General features: G+C 43.4%; 1 protein-coding gene across 1 annotated transcript; it reads left to right on the top strand.

Moving 5' to 3' along the window:
* The first annotated feature begins 5,127 nt into the window (after positions 1–5,127).
* Positions 5,128–6,873, top strand: LOC139748956 (uncharacterized). Its single transcript, XM_071662306.1, has 2 exons — positions 5,128–5,250; positions 6,181–6,873. Exons 1-2 carry the CDS (start codon positions 5,239–5,241, stop codon positions 6,775–6,777), a joined length of 609 nt encoding a protein of 202 aa, XP_071518407.1. The 5' UTR covers positions 5,128–5,238; the 3' UTR covers positions 6,778–6,873.
* Positions 6,874–16,215: the final 9,342 nt, after the last annotated feature.

Genomic DNA, 16,215 nt, shown 5'->3' with positions numbered 1-16,215 from the left:
TCAGCTCCGTCCGCCAGGCTGGCGTGGACGCTGAAGCGCGATGTTCATCCAGTCTGTTCTTACCCGTAATGGTGTGACATTTATCCCCACATTGTGACAAAGGGAAAATAATTGTATATTTCAAACGTTTTATTTTTTAATGACGTAAAAAAAGATACACACCAATGAAAAATATGCAACTGGTTTTTGAAGGCGTCTCATGGTCTGGTCTAGTGGCATTAGGCCAACACCATCACTGGATGACTCACTCCAAACCTTCCCACCAGCAACTGTTGCCGCTACATAATGACATTTTCCAAAGGGTGTTGCACTGCCACCTAGTGCATGAAATCATCAACTGATACACCTGAGATCTGGTATAATATATATATATATATATATATATATATATATATATATATATATACATATATATATATATATATATATATATATATATATATATATATACATTAACCCATTAAACACAATGGTACGAAACCTTGGGTTATGCTGGCCTGGTCTTTGATATGATCTTGAAAGATTTGGTCAAAGACCAGGTCGTCACATACTTTCGTGGTCGTATTCTCAGGCTTGAGGGTCGAATCGTCCTGTTCAAGGGGTTCGGATCCTACTGGAGCTACAGGATGAAGAAGTAGTTGGTTCGAGTCTTTCGATGTTATATTTTAATCACTTACCATATCTTTTCAGCCTGACGCTTGATATACACTTAGTTAACAACTATATCTGAGTGCGGTACATCCTTACGCGAGCGATATACTGGCACGTTCATTACATTATTAACCTGAACACTACAACGCTCTTCTCCTTGAATGTAAGGACATAACTAGATGGCAGCTACACCATCCTTTGAATACAGATCTCACTAATTCGGGGACGTATTTACTCTTCTTGTTAAGATGATCAGCTCCTGTGTTTAAAGTCGACAGCTATACATGTTCATTCCTTGAAACAGATGAGGCGAAGTAAACCAAAGGGACGGAAAGGCACACCTTATAACATGAAATGACTTGGTTCGAGTCCCATTTTAAATACAAGCGAAGCCCAAGTATCTACTCTAAGCTATATAGATAGAGATGGTATCATAAAGCAGATGGTTCCTCCCAACGCATCAGGATAGACGGAGACAGGATCATAAAACAGAAGGCCTCTCCTCCTTCTCTGCCATCACTCCATTTGGCACATAAGCCAGCAGGAAAATACCTATGATGGAACGCCGGGTACACGTGAGAGAGTATACTGACATGGACATTCTATAGTAAAGGATGCATAAAGAAAAAACAAAAACAAAATATCATTACCGTTGCTGGACACCCAGAGGAGGAAGTCGTTTAAGTATTGATATGCAAAGCAAAAAGATGGAACACCTGCATATTACATCAACAAAATAAGAGCGGGTACCTCGGTTCGTTTCCTCCCAAGGACAAAAACTAACCCTTAATGCCTAAGTTTAAGTCTTACGTAGGGACCGTGGTGACCCGTTATGCCTGGGTTTTTAAGCCTTACCTTTAGGCACAGGCAGAACCTAAATGCTAAATGCTAAAGGCTTATGTACATAGCCACATATCAAAAGATGTACAATATTCGTACACCACTTTTCGACTCAAAAGGGCAAAGTATGCAAAGGTCATATTCTAGAACATACCCTCTTGAGAAAGATGGTGTGACCCATGGGTATGTTGACCCCTAAAGGTCAGATCAGAGAGACCAGTCCATCAAAAAGGTCACACCTCGTGCTGAAGGGTCTCCACCAATCATGATTAAGATATTAAGTATTTCAGCTGTTTCCACGGCTGCTGCTGCTGCTGGAGACGAAAGCCCCAGATCGTCACAATCACAGAATGTCCAGGTGTCGTCCACGCCTCCTCATTAGTTCTCATTATGACGAATTCCAACTGTGATGACGAGAGAGGGAGTCGTCGTTGTCTTCCTCAGAACTAAACAAGCAATCTGACATTCTGACACCAAATATGTGATATACTCGCATGTCGGCTCTGTAGCCTTGGGGGTCGGTGATATTTAACAATTAAAGTTTGCCTCTACTGTTCTACGACCACGGCAGATAGAAATACCAGTTAGATGTCTTATAGACTTAGCAGTCGCCGAGTTTAACACTATTTTAAGCTCACGGCCGAGTCCTCAACGCCTCACATTTCGTGAAGTTCAGAAGTAGTCATGCACCACACGTTAACCTCTGGATCAACGAAAAGTTCAAACGACTGGAAAGTCTTGTCGGATCCAGCCCCTCCCTTCCCTCATACACACACACACACACACACACACACACACACGTTCCATATCCGTCGATCGAGAATGTGAATGTGCATTGCCGGCATTATAAACAGTTCGTGATAAGAAGCTTGGGTTTTAATGGCCTAGTTCATTTAGAGGAAAGAGACAGGGTCGCCCCGCCCGTCTAGGTGGCAGCACTTCCAGCAGCCAGACGGTCTTCCTGGATCCCCGTGTGGGACCTACAACCCGTTTTCTGTTGCACGTGATCACTCAGTCGCTCCTGCTCGCGTATCTAAGTTTCTTTTTTATTTTCCCCTTCTCAAACAGACCCATCGTTCCCAGTCAGATCTTATTACAAGTGAAACAAATGGGACAGAGGTATACTTCTGTGTGAGAGAAACATTGAACAATATCTGGTTTTACTCGTTTAAGTTTAAGCTACAGAAAAAATATCAAGCTAGAACAGGACGGAGCAAAGCAACCTTGAGAAGTGACCCCAGGTCCTCGCTCTGTCTGGATGTACTGGCTATGAAGAACATCAAGTCTGAGGACCTTTTACCATCATCCTTTACTTCTCTTTTTCCTTTACTTACTCATCTTAATGGCACACCCAAGAGCTCACCATCGAAATCATCCCACCAAAGTTTTAAACTCGTAAAACTTTTGCATCAGATTAACAAAACGAGATGTTATTTTTTTTCCCGTGGCTCAGTCTCCAGCCAACAACAGACTGGTGATAGAGGGAAAGTTAGCGTGTTGAGGTGATGGCAGGGTGGGTTATAGACAGGGAGGAGGAGAAGACGTAGGATGAACAGTTGGCAGGTGACAGTGCTCCATGACGACGTTATCTGCTGGACGGTGTAAACAGTAAGGGAAGAGCCAGCCTTCTGACAGATGTGAAAAGTCTGGCCGTCGCCCTCATCAATAATTCTCTTTGAAAAATGTATGATAATCAAACTGGAAGACTTTATTGTTCTTCATGTTTCAAAATGTCTTTGACAGCTTTTTTTTTTTTTCTCTCTAAACACATTGCAACACTTTACGCCAAAATAGGTAGTGATGTTCTTTTTATCAAATAACACCGTTTATGATTAATGCATTCATGACTTTCTCACAATCGCAGCCATAAATGAAAACCAGAACACGCAAAGAGAATCACGAGGAGAGGACACAATAGGAGAAGTAACACAGGGAACTAAACGCCAACTATCCAGTGAAAGGACGATTAAAAATGGATTTACGGATTGAGGAGGGTCACGGCCAGCAGTCACTTGGAAGGAACCTTCTCTCCACCGTCCTACCTAACCCCAAGCCCTTCCCTCCTCCCCACCCTGACCCCTGAACCCCCCTCCCTCCCTCCCCAGCGGAAGAACGTAGGTGAAGGCCTCTCACTCCGTGGTCGGTCCTCGTTACAGGCCAAGGTCACGTATGTTAGTTTCACCTTCAGTTTGCTCTTGTAATGGATGCCTGCGGGTGATTCTGATGCCTTTGTAATGGCCAATAACGTGATCATCACCTGTATCGCCATCCACAATGACGACGACGACCCCAGCATCAACTTCATCACCATCATCATCAATTACTTACATAATTCTTTTATCTATTTCATTCTCTCATTTACATTATGTCATCAACCTTAAGTTCTTAATCATTAAGGTTCAACCCTTGAAAACGACGTTACGACCTTTGGTTACGACGGCTTGGTCTTTGATTTGACCTACAAGGGTCTAAGGTTAAAGGCCAGGAAATCATGGGTCGCACCATTATGCCCAAGGGTTCGAACCGTCTTGTTCAAGGATTCGAACTGTCGTGCTCAAGACTTCAGGTGTCCAGTCGTCTCCACTACCAAATATCCTTCACTTGTAACCACTGGGATCAAATGTAACAATATAGAAGCCACTGGTAATTCCAGTTAGAGAAGTCCCACTTGCAGGACTGAAGGACGTTTGGTATCAGGCCAAGCATAGAACCAGCGACTGAAGACCCATGAGAGACTTCATGTACGAAACTGCTTTCCACACAATTACACTTTGATCTATAATGTATCAGCCTCACTACGATATCATAACTCTCAGAGAAGACCACAGGAAAATATATGTAGTCACGCCATCAATCTGTTACCTTACCACAGACACTCCAGCTTCGACCTACATTCCCCACAAACATTTCATAACACTATACAACATCTAGGATGACCTCTAGACTATAACACAGTACTAGCCAACACACGTCTTCACTGTCTTTCTAACAATCATAACATATCTCACAACACATGATGAACGGAGCCTCAGGAGCTGCCAATGGTGGGGGAAGTTATGGAGTTCACAAGACTTTTGGGCAATATGAGCACAGATCTTACTTCATTGGTTCTGAATTCTAAGAATTGATAGTTATGTAAATACTATTACTACTACTACTATTACTACTACTACTAGTACTACTACTACTACTAGTGCAGCTATTACTTTAACTGCTACTGCTATTACTCCTACTACGTAAAACAAGAACAGCTCCTTCTACTATGATATACTACAAATCCCGTGGACAGACTGTGCAGGTATGGCTCATCGAGTCAGTGACGGTAGATACAATGAATATATGACGAAACAAAAAGACAAAGAAAACGACCAGAGGACCTCTGTCATCAGCCATAAGGCTGGCATCAAACAAGATCATCAACCAAAGCTGACGAAACATTAACTATGTCAACCTCGCTAGAATGATAGGAAATCTTGATGGCCGTTAGAAAATGCTATGACTTTTATTTCTCTACGGATTCTGATGGTCGATATTCTTAACACATCGTTATGATAAATAGTCCTTCAACTCGCTCTAATTTTCTGCTCAGGCAGGATTTAGTTTGCCTTACGGCCGGCAGGGTTAGACCGACTGGGGTATCCTTGGCCAACCCGTTCACCATGACGTCACCTACACCCGGGTATAAAAGGGCCGCGCAGGTGAGGTACACAGCATCAACAGTCGGAGCAGAAAGACGAGAACACCAAAATGAGACAGCTTGTAAGTTTACGTTCCTTCGTATATCTACCATCATAATGTCGCTACTCCTCAAGTGTTTACTTCAGCTTAATTATACCTGACACGAGTGGAACACAAATTTTGCCAAAAAGCAGTTCTTGAGTTTGTGTTTGGATATTGTGTTAAGTGTTTAGCTGATGTTTGCATATAATTTTGATGTTCAACAAACGTTCGGATCTTATTTTGATAATTAAATGTTTGGATATTTTGATGTTTAATGAATGTTCAGATATATCATCGTGATTAGTGACAAAAAAATGTATATATATATATATATATATATATATATATATATATATATATATATATATATATATATATATATATATATATATATATATATATATATATAAACACCGTTACTTTGTATCCATGTCCCTCTGCATATGCTCACTTTGCTCTCCTTTATGACAACACTCTTCTGGACACTTTGAACAACAAATATAAGGATGACTATGATTCTTCTCCCATCTTATCCTATTTGCCTAACACATTCATAGTTCAGATATTCCAAATTGGTTCCCTGATGCTTATGTTTCCCGCCACAGTCTTTCTTCATGATACTGTCATCATTTACCATCACTTCCACCATCTTCCTTGGTCCAGACATCACCCCACTTGACCCGTGTAACTCCTATCATCACTGGCCCTTCTTCCCTCACTCTCTCTTCTCCAATACTCTCTCTGCTCTCACACCTACCTCTCCCAGCACTACTTACCTAACCTCTTCTACACTTGTCTCTCTTCCCAGACCACAGGCACAACCTAAATGAAATATATTTGACCTATAATCTATGCACACCGTCCACCGCTCCTTTGTATCTGCGATCGCTATAGGCGTTTGTATTTCATTTTGTTGTTTGGTTTTTGTTGGCCATCTAACCCCTGCACGGTCTTGTCTCCCTCTTGCAGGCAGTGATCGTGGCTTTCGTCGGCGCGGCCTTGGCTATGCCGCAGCTCGGCCAGGACAACACTTTCACCAAGATTCTCTCATTCGAGTCGTACCAGGATGGTCATAACTTCGGCCACGAGCTCTTCCAGGAGGATGGAACCACCTCAGGCCAGAAGTTTGGACCCGACGGTCTTCTCTATGGTTTCTACTCGTACATCCAGCAGGACGGAAACCGGGTTAAGGTTCTGTGGAGGGCGGGTGAGGGCGTCGGCTACGAAGTCATTGGTGTCGAGGGTCTGAACGAGGAGGGACTGGGTAACCTCAGAGCTCTTGGTACCGGTACCCCAACCCAAGCCCCTGTCCAGCGACAACGTGCACCACCCTCAGCTGCCCCCGTCGTGCCACACGTACCCCGCGTGCCATCTCCTGCCCCTGCCCCAGTTTCACATGCACCCACTCGTGGTCGCTTCATCCCCACTGCTTCCCCAGTAGCACCCTCTCACGCCCCAATCTTGCCCCAGGAGCCAACCCCGGCACCACATAGGTTCGACTATCCTGCTGTTCTCAACTTGGAGAGAACAGGTTCAGGGTTCGTGTCTTCCTTGCAGGCGGTGTAAATAAGGCGTCGGAGTGTTTGTATAGTCAATCCATTATAAAATATTTTGCCTCTTGTAGAGTCTTAATGATTTAATAAAAGGTCCCCTTTTTGTAAATTTGTTTCACTGCCTAAGATCAAAAGTTTCCAAAAATGAAAACAAATGAATATTGTTACATACAAAGGAAAGATGAGACAAAAGAAGTTATACTCAGAAATTGCAAAACTAGGTGTTGATAAGAGCTGTCTAGGGTGATGAACAAGAAGTAGGAACTAATGTCTGTCACTAGGAGCCTGACCAGCCAGGCAGGTAACGGCAGATCAACAAAAATACACCAGACCCTCGCCTGCAGGTACCACACAAGGTCATCTAGAACGCCTGGTTACTGGGGGCAAACATACCTTACACACTCCCTCCATAGGACTGATTTTACTATGATATCACACCCACGTCTGTCCTCTCCCTCTCCCGGCGAACCTTTCAAAAGGTTCTCCTCGTGTTCAGACTGACCAAGACACACACACACACACACACACACACACACACACACACACACTAGATTCCCTCACGTGGTCATTGCCTAATCAGGAGAACCACTCCCAGTTCGGGGCGGCCTTGGCTCATGTCTAGCATGCAATACCTCACGACAGGTACACTTCACTTGACCTCGAGCTCCTCCGAGGCAAACCCAAAGATCCTGTTTGCATGTATGAATAGTATCATTCATCCCCGTCTCTTTCTTTCTGTCCCTGAGGCTCGCCATATAGACAGGACCAACTGTCCTCTAAGCAAAACGGCTGCACCTTATAAGATGCAGACGCCTCCTCCATAACATTAAGCGGTCACGAGACAGTCGCCAGACCTTCAGACAGTACTCTGTCTCTCAAGACTGAGACAGAATAATGATGTGCGGACTTTACCTACTGTCTCCACCCTCCAGACGCATGAGGACCAAAGCAACCTCACGACACTCACCCACCCAGCCAACTACCCAGCCATCCACCAAGCCAACTAGCCAGCCAACTAACCAGCCAATAGCTAACCAACTAGCCAGCCAGCCATCAGGCCAGCCAGCTTCCTAACCTACCCAGCACCACGGGAGAGTCGGTTCCTCGAGATATAGGCCACGTCCCCGCCGACGGCGGCGATGAAGGAAGCAGCGAGACAAATGTCAAGGTCGTCCACTACTGTGCTGGACGAGGAAATGGTTAAACGTGATCCGCTTTTTCTTACGCCCCCTTTTTTTCTCTCTCCCCCCGCACCCCACCCCCTTCCACCTTTACTGTATCTGATTAAGGCGTTGTTGGCGGGGCCGGTCCACGGAGAGCAGGCGGGGTTCGACCCGATGGTGGAGTCGAGAAAAGTTGTATTTAACGGCTTTTGCTCCGGGATGCTGAAGCACCCGCGGTGAAAGGTCACCTTTGGCGAGGCTGGACCACTGTGGCGAGTGGCGAGAGAGTTCAGTTGCGGCAGAGGACTTCTCGCTTCAGAGGAATCGATCCTATCCATGCTACTGAATGTAGCGCAGTCTTGAAACTGCAGGAGCCTCTGGGAAAAGGGTCTTGGGTACATGCATAGAATTTTCATGAGTTATTGGTTTTGCCACATTCTTAATGTGGATGTGTCACTGACTCTGTTAAGACAAAGAGACTGGACTGATGATGGAAAGTATTACTAATGAATCAACCTACTGATAACGACGCCCATTTGATAACACCCGTGTAAGTATACTGACGGAGGTATGCAATGTACTGATAACAATGTAGCAATGTACTGATAACAATGTAGCAATGTACTGATAACAATGGAGCAATGTACTGATAATGATGTAGCAATGCACTGATAACAATGTAGCAATGTACTGATAACAATGTAGCAATGTACTGATAACAATAGAGCAATGTACTGATAATAATGTAGCAATGTACTGATAACAATGGAGCAATGTAATGATATCTAAGTCGGTGTATTGGTGATGTTTTAGGCAGGGAGATGAAGCTTCATTGTGTACTACGATGGCGGGATGATAAGCAAAAGATCGTATTTCCTTTATCTCTAAAGGCAGGTGGTGGGAAAGACCATGGACACTTGTGTTATATGGCAGAGGTAAGGGCGTGGTGCTGCTGCCGGAGGGCATTACATGGGAAACATGAGACAAAAAGGACTCCCGGTGGATCATGACCAGATTCTCTTCTGAGGGACGGTAATTGTATCGTAAACTCCTTACCTCTGTGGGTGGAGACAGGGCAGTAACTGAGAAGGCTCCTGCCACCATAGATGGAGATACGATAGTGAGGGAGTAGACTCCTTCTCACCCACTATTGCCCCGAGTGCATCAGCCGGCAAGGGGAAAAAACTATGAGGAAACACCATGAAGCATAGATAGAGTATGCTGACATGGAAGTTCTATACGAAAGGATGATATAAAACCAATTTTTTATCTCCTTGCAGCCGCTGGACGATAAGTAAGATGTATGTTTGCATCTAAACAGATCTAAAAAAAATATATATATATATATATCATAGTGTCATTTGAACAGGCTTATTCGTGGATCACCGATATCATAAGCGTATTTGTCGAGTTGTGATTTGAATGTATTGTTATTTCTCTCCCTGATAACATCCGTTGGTACATATCCGTTCTTTCGTGTTTTATAGTTTTCCTGCTGAGAAAAATGCCTATGTTAGTACTGCCTTCTCTTTCACTCCATATTGTAATATTTCGTCATTTTACATCTTTCTCAGGTGAAAAGATTGTCTTGATTTATATGGTCGAAATTATCATTCATTTTGAAATCTATCAGATCTCCTCGGAGGCTGTGCTTTTTCAGAAAACATAACTTTAGATCGCACACGCTTCCTTCACCAAGTTTCTTTCTGACTGATGAAATTGGCTTTGTTCCTCTGCTCTGCATTCATTCTAGTTTTTCTACTTTTTGACAAACTTTGATTAGGAATGAGCGTATGTTAACTGTGGTTTCGAAACAACGTTGTCAACAACTTTGTATCGATGGTTTATGATTCTTGGTACAAGAATCTGTCAGCCAAGCAATGCACTGCGTATTGTTGGTCACTACTGCTCATCAGCCCAAGGCCTGTGTCTTCTTATGCTTCGGCTAACGGCACACCAAGCATTGGATATTTGTCTTTAATATTTCTATCGTGAAAATGTATCATATGTGTCATAAAAGTGTGCCATAATGGAGGACCAGATGTGGTAGCGTGGGTGTGGTGGTGTGGGCGCGGTGGCGTGGGCGTGGAAAAATTGGTGTGGGCGTGGGGGGTGTGGGCATGGGGTGTGTGGGCGTGGGAAGGCGAGGAAGGTGGGCTGCGCATGTCAGCCTTGAGGTTCAGTTAGGTGGTGGGTTACACAATGTGATATTGCTCTTCACTTTACCTTGAGGATGAGTTCACTTGTCCAGGTCTTGAGTTGTGTGTGTGTGTGTATGTGTGTGTGTGTGTGTGTGTGTGTGTGTGTGTGTGTGTGCGTGTGTGTGTGTGTGTGTGTATATCTTTCCTCTTCTAGCTTCTACCAGAACCAAGTTTCTAAATGTCAACATCTAAAACTCTATCTTTCAAACTTCTGCAAAAAACGAATATCATTATTCCTTGACGAGGCTTGTACTATCTCCAGCTTACACGTAGCACTAGGAATGAGAGCCACCTGGCTCCATGCAAGACCCCAGTGCAGGATGTTGAAGGCAACTGGACCACTCGCTGGTCCTGGACGTTGAGTGCAGGTGAAATTAAGGAGCAATAATTCTGAGGTCGATTTCTTAGTATTTCCAGTCCAATGTAAGGGTAAGAACCTGCCTTTTGCTTCTGGTCATTATCACCCGGAACTCTCACTATCACCACACAATCAACGGACGAGTATAACGCCACACACTATATAGTTGGCTCTGGAGACTTTCATCACTATATAACATCATCACTATCATGCCACTGTACTGACGTCATCTCACCATAAAAACGACACAATTACTTGCAAGTAATACAGTCCACTTTCTATCACCTTACTCTCATCAGCCTCTTAACTACCAACCACAACTACTACCACTATCAAAATCACCATCACCATTCCCTATAATCTATCACCATCACTACACTCACTCACTGCCAGACACCACCATCACTCCTTTATAGTCTATCACCATCAGTACACACTATCACCTCATTGTCACTCCAGACCTCGTCGGAAAGTAGAAGCATATATCATGCATACGGTCATTTACATTAATATAGGCCGAGTTTACTCGAAGGTAAACAAGAACATAGTGATACCTTGCTTTGATGGCTTAAGTAAAGCGAAACCTTCAGGACTGTTGGCACCTCATAACACCAAGCTGGGGGAGTCTCCCTCACATGCTGGAGCAACATGAACAGCTGCGGTCACCGCGATGGGACTAAGGTAAATCCTTGTAAACTACGAAGGTGTGTCTGTGGATACCCGCTAACGGTTTACCAAACTAACTGCAGCAAAGGCTGAAAGCTTAAACAAAATACAAACAACGTAAAAACTTGGACTATAAGAGCTAAGGTTGGAAGGGTATGTTAATCAGGGTCGTTAAACACATGCTGGGGTAGTTCGTATATAATCTACTTATTGATGATGATGTTCACAGTGGCTAGGATGAAGCTGCTCTTGTAGCGGTCTGTGCCAGCTGGGATGGGCTCGATGTGGTTGTGGTGTCGAACTGCAACTCGAGGAAGAGGGGTTTCCGGTAGCAGGAGATGACGGTGGCAAGGTTGGTGTAGAAGCTTCTTCCAAAACTTTTGGATGAGGCCCAGGTCATGGTTGAGGAGACGTAGGAAGATTAGTGTGTTGAACGCCTCTTTGCTGAGAGCTACGACAGGGAGCGAGGATGTCTTTTATGTCCTTTTGTTTGATGGTTGAGAATGAAAACAATCATCACAAGTGTACGACAAACCTCGAGACAATAGCTGGATGATCTGATGATACTAAAGTGTTCCCTCTAGTTTAATTCATCGTCCAGAGTGACACCGAGAAGCTGTGTGGACTGAAGCACCTGAAGGTGACTGGGACCTTGTGAGGCAGGCAGTAAGGGGTGGGGCGTGGGGGCAAGGTTGACGTGATCGGCTACGATTTTGCTTTATCTGATGGTGACATGGTTGGCGATGGTCCAGTTCTGGAGTTTGACCAAGGTGTTCTGGAGGGCGATTGAGAGAGATCTGATGACAATGCTGATACCAGAAGTGGAGTCACTGACGTGCTACCATCGACCAGGTGCATCTATCAGAGAATCACTAATGAGGATGAAGAAACAAAAGGGCCCGCGGCCAGTGGGACGCCAGAAGTGAGGGACTGGAAGGTGGAGATGGCTCCTCAGATGCGAGCAACCTGACTACGCTCATTGAAGAAATGTGTGTGTGTGTGTGTGTGTGTGTGTGTGTGTTTGAATGAGACGTATGTATCTACCTATGTTTATCTATCTATCTGGATCAACTGTGTTCCCACAGTAAGTTTATTCTCCGTCTTCGCTGTATCTGGCAATATCTTTTATCTGATCATCAGACACTTGTCTTTTCAATCTTGCCAACACCCTTGAGCCTGAACCTAAGTAAGTTACGTTAGTCTTTTGTTACATTTTACTTTTCTTTTGTCTTATCATTAATGTCTCTTGCAACAGTTTCTTCTTAAGGTCTGACGTTACGACCTATAGTCTATCAGTGTGTTCGATTGTTGTGTTCTGTTGTTCCAGGAAGGTTCTCAGACGGCTTCTGGAAACTGCTGCTTATTAACTTCTCATGTCTCAAGATTCTTCAGCACTTCGTCCGTTCTGTTCTTCAGTTATGATTCTCTGCGCCAAGTTTACCGACGCGCGTTAATGATATGAACACGCCCACATCTACATAAACACACCCACGTTAATGATATGAACACGTCCACATCTATATAAACACACCCACGTTAATGATATAAACACGCCTACATCTATATACACACCCACGTCGACATGAACACACCCTCCTCAATATCAGACGCCCATACGTCTCCATGAAGACACTCAAGTCAGAACGAACACATCCATTTCAACTGTTTCATTACCTCACCTTGAACTTTAAGTGGAATGTTATGGTCTGTATCGCTTCCTCGGCCGCCATTAAGTATAATTATCCTTCCTTCATCCTAGAAGAAGAATTTTCAAGAATTTTGGATTGGTTTTTGTGTCTTGACATTTATGGCTTTAACGACCGTGCCTTCTAATAGGCTACCTAGGTACGACCAATCAACCGTTTTCATGGAGGTCTTGAGTTAAACACAGGGAGAGTTACGGTTCCCCCTTTCGTTTTCTCTGATAATCTCCTCCCAAATTTTCTAACTCCCAAAACTTTTACTTCCAACCAACAATCAAGAGTTTAACTTGGCTTCATCTCAGGCTATACTTACAAAGAAATAGATAACCCTTCCTGACACGTCGTATATCTAAGGTTCAATTATATATATAAGAAAATTATAACTAAGGCCTTAATGATTCTGCCACAAGATTTAAAGGTTTGATGATATATGTAAGTAAAAGAAACTAATGATAAGAAGGCCTTAATGACTCTACCACAAGAGATGACTAAATTCTAAATAACTACACAATCTTGTTCTTTACTGACCTTGTTTCCCGCAATTCCTTTGTTTCCTGCTGTGTCCATCTGGTCCTGCAGCCCATCATCCCAGGCACAAGGTGGAGGAGGAAATGAAGTCTCTTCCAAGACTCTAGAGAACCGCATTCTGCTCCAGAGACATTGAGAAACAATCATCTGCTCAGCAGAAGAAAAAAGTTTATCAAAATTCTGTCACATTTGTCGAACAAAAAGAAGAAATTCAAGATTTTATCATCGTGCATCATGCTAGTTCTCTCAAACAGCTCTTGGGCCGCTTTACCCAACCTACCTTCTGAGTTTGATGCACTTAATTCCACACTTACTATTTACGTCAACACTTTCTACTTACTTCCAACCACACATTTAGTCACCACCTTCCCGTTGCCCTCCACTCTCACCTTCAGACAGGTGTTCATCACCACCCTGTTCTAGAAGACCATAAACTTGCTGTGGCCTTTGCAAGACCACGTACAGCCGCCACGCCGCCCTGGCTGGCCTATCATCTCGATGACCTCGACAACAAAGGCTTTCCTGGGGTTTCACTCGTGTTTTATTTTCATATTATCGCTTTTTACGTCAGATTCCGTCCACGTCATGGCCTCTCTCTCTCTCTCTCTCTCTCTCTCTCTCTCTCTCTCTCTCTCTCTCTCTCTCTCTCTCTCTCTCTCTCTCTCTCTCTCTCTCTCTCTCTCTCTCCTACGTGTGGGCAGACCGTCGACGGCTCTTCCTTATTTCCTTCCTGATCCTTTATGCAGGTGTTCACTCGCCCATCCTGTCTTCCATAGTTCTTCCCTGTAGCAGCAGTTCGATAATCATGAGCGTCCGCTAGTTTACCCGAACTTTACCTGATACATAACTTAACTCTTCCTCATCTCATTGACGTGTGTCAGGATGATCCTAGAACCTTACTTTTACCCGCTTTCAGCTTACGTTCTGTCGATCATTATCAATCCTGTTAGAGTTCCACGAGTCATTTGGCTGTGTCTGCATCTTCAAAGTCGCTTCTATTGTCTTAACACACCGGTCGAGTCTTCCACGTCTTCTTGGTTTGTCTGTCTTTATCATCACTCTGATTGTTGTGTCTTATTCTTCATTCAGTTACGTCATATAATTCGTGACTGCATTAATTCTGCAACAATATCCTTAACCTGAGCATCAGTGACATTACGGTATTCACCCATCTCCACGATTGGCCAATCCAAGTTTGTATGGTGTTCCCGTCAATGCACAGTACTGCAGGATGGAGTGTATTACAAATATTTTCATTCAAGTACGTATTCGTTGTTGGAATTCAAGAGCATCAACTACTTAAGGTCAATCTGCTCGAATTCGAATGAAGTCATCCACGTATGTTAACATTTGCTAACTTTCGGAAAGCAAATATATTATCGTTTCAGTTTCAGTAAGTCTCATCGTAAGCCAAATGACCATCGACTATAAGCACATAATTGAGTAGTTATTTGCACTTTAGGGTCATGAACTGTAAAGTCGTTAAGTTATAACCACCAACGGAGAATCTCATACATCTTCAGGCGTTGAGTCTAACTCCAAGACCTTACTGTCATAACCTATATAATCCTTGCATAGAAACTTGTTGGTTGTTTGCACAAGCTTTAGGCCTATCATCTGGAAGTGTCAGTAAGACTCAGTGTTAAGTCAGATCCACTAAACGATTGATCTTAAACACTTTCCGATGATGAGGATGTTTTTCCAACCACACACACACACACACACACACACACACACACACACACACACACACTGGTTGGTTGTGTGGGCTTTAGGCCTCTCAACTGCCGGGGTCATTAAGGTCGTCAACGTAATCTACATCCACCAACCTAAAAATCTTTAACACGTTCTTCATGAGGCGAAGATAATTCTAAGACCACATACACTCTATGCATGTGACCCCATGAGACCGTACATGTAACCTGGAGTTTGTGTATTTCAACTTATTCTCAATTGAGAACCTTAGGGTTTACAGGAAGATGCGCTGGTAAGGTGTTCAAGTGTCTCTGAGAAGTTCTGGTGGACATCCGGGGTTCAGGAAGAATTTGGAGGACATAGACGATCAGATATGCATGTATACATGCTGGCCACAATGCGGAAAAACTGATAATAGATCTAAAATCATACTGAGTAAAAGCGACGTGGCACAACCCTGAGAAGCTATAAAAATTCTTTGAATATTCAACTGCTCAAACAGTGTCTGAAAACTAAGACATGCTAGTATTAACCCATTAGATTAACAGTTCCCCTTCAAATCAATATCTAACCAAGCCCAACCATTAACTAAATCGATCATTGACAAATAAATCATTTCATAACCAAGTGAGAATCTACTACACAGAAATTATATCCCTTATGCTCTTGATTTCTGTGCATCGACTTTCAAAGGAAAGAAGCTCGTAATTTATGAAAGTAACTCAAGTAACAAAGAGAGTAAGGCTCCTCCTTCCACTGTACACGAAAAGTAGTTTCCTTGACATTATATCAAATTAATATTTTTTCCCCCAGCAACAATGCAGTGACAGTCGTGAGACCAGACCATCCGTGTTTACTAATGCTTACCGATCTTGAACTTTTGGTGAAGGGGTCACATATATTTTTCATCATGGTAGGTTTGAGTTTCTCTAGCCATCTGAATTCTAAAACTCACTTTTATTCTTGTGTGAAACGTAATTCTAAATTTCTTGTTATCTTTTCCGTTTTCTTTTTACTTTTCTGTTTTTTAAAGTAATTTTTGGTTTTCTACTGCTGCTGCTACGCTCGTTCACATGTTATCCTTTTTGTCTCTTCTAGTTTTCACTCAAGTGATTTTTCCTGTTTTTCTTTCTTCAT

The sequence above is a fragment of the Panulirus ornatus genome, chromosome 6, assembly GCF_036320965.1.
Source record: "Panulirus ornatus isolate Po-2019 chromosome 6, ASM3632096v1, whole genome shotgun sequence".
Lineage (NCBI taxonomy): Eukaryota > Metazoa > Arthropoda > Malacostraca > Decapoda > Palinuridae > Panulirus > Panulirus ornatus.
This window is presented reverse-complemented; position numbering and strand designations above follow the sequence as displayed.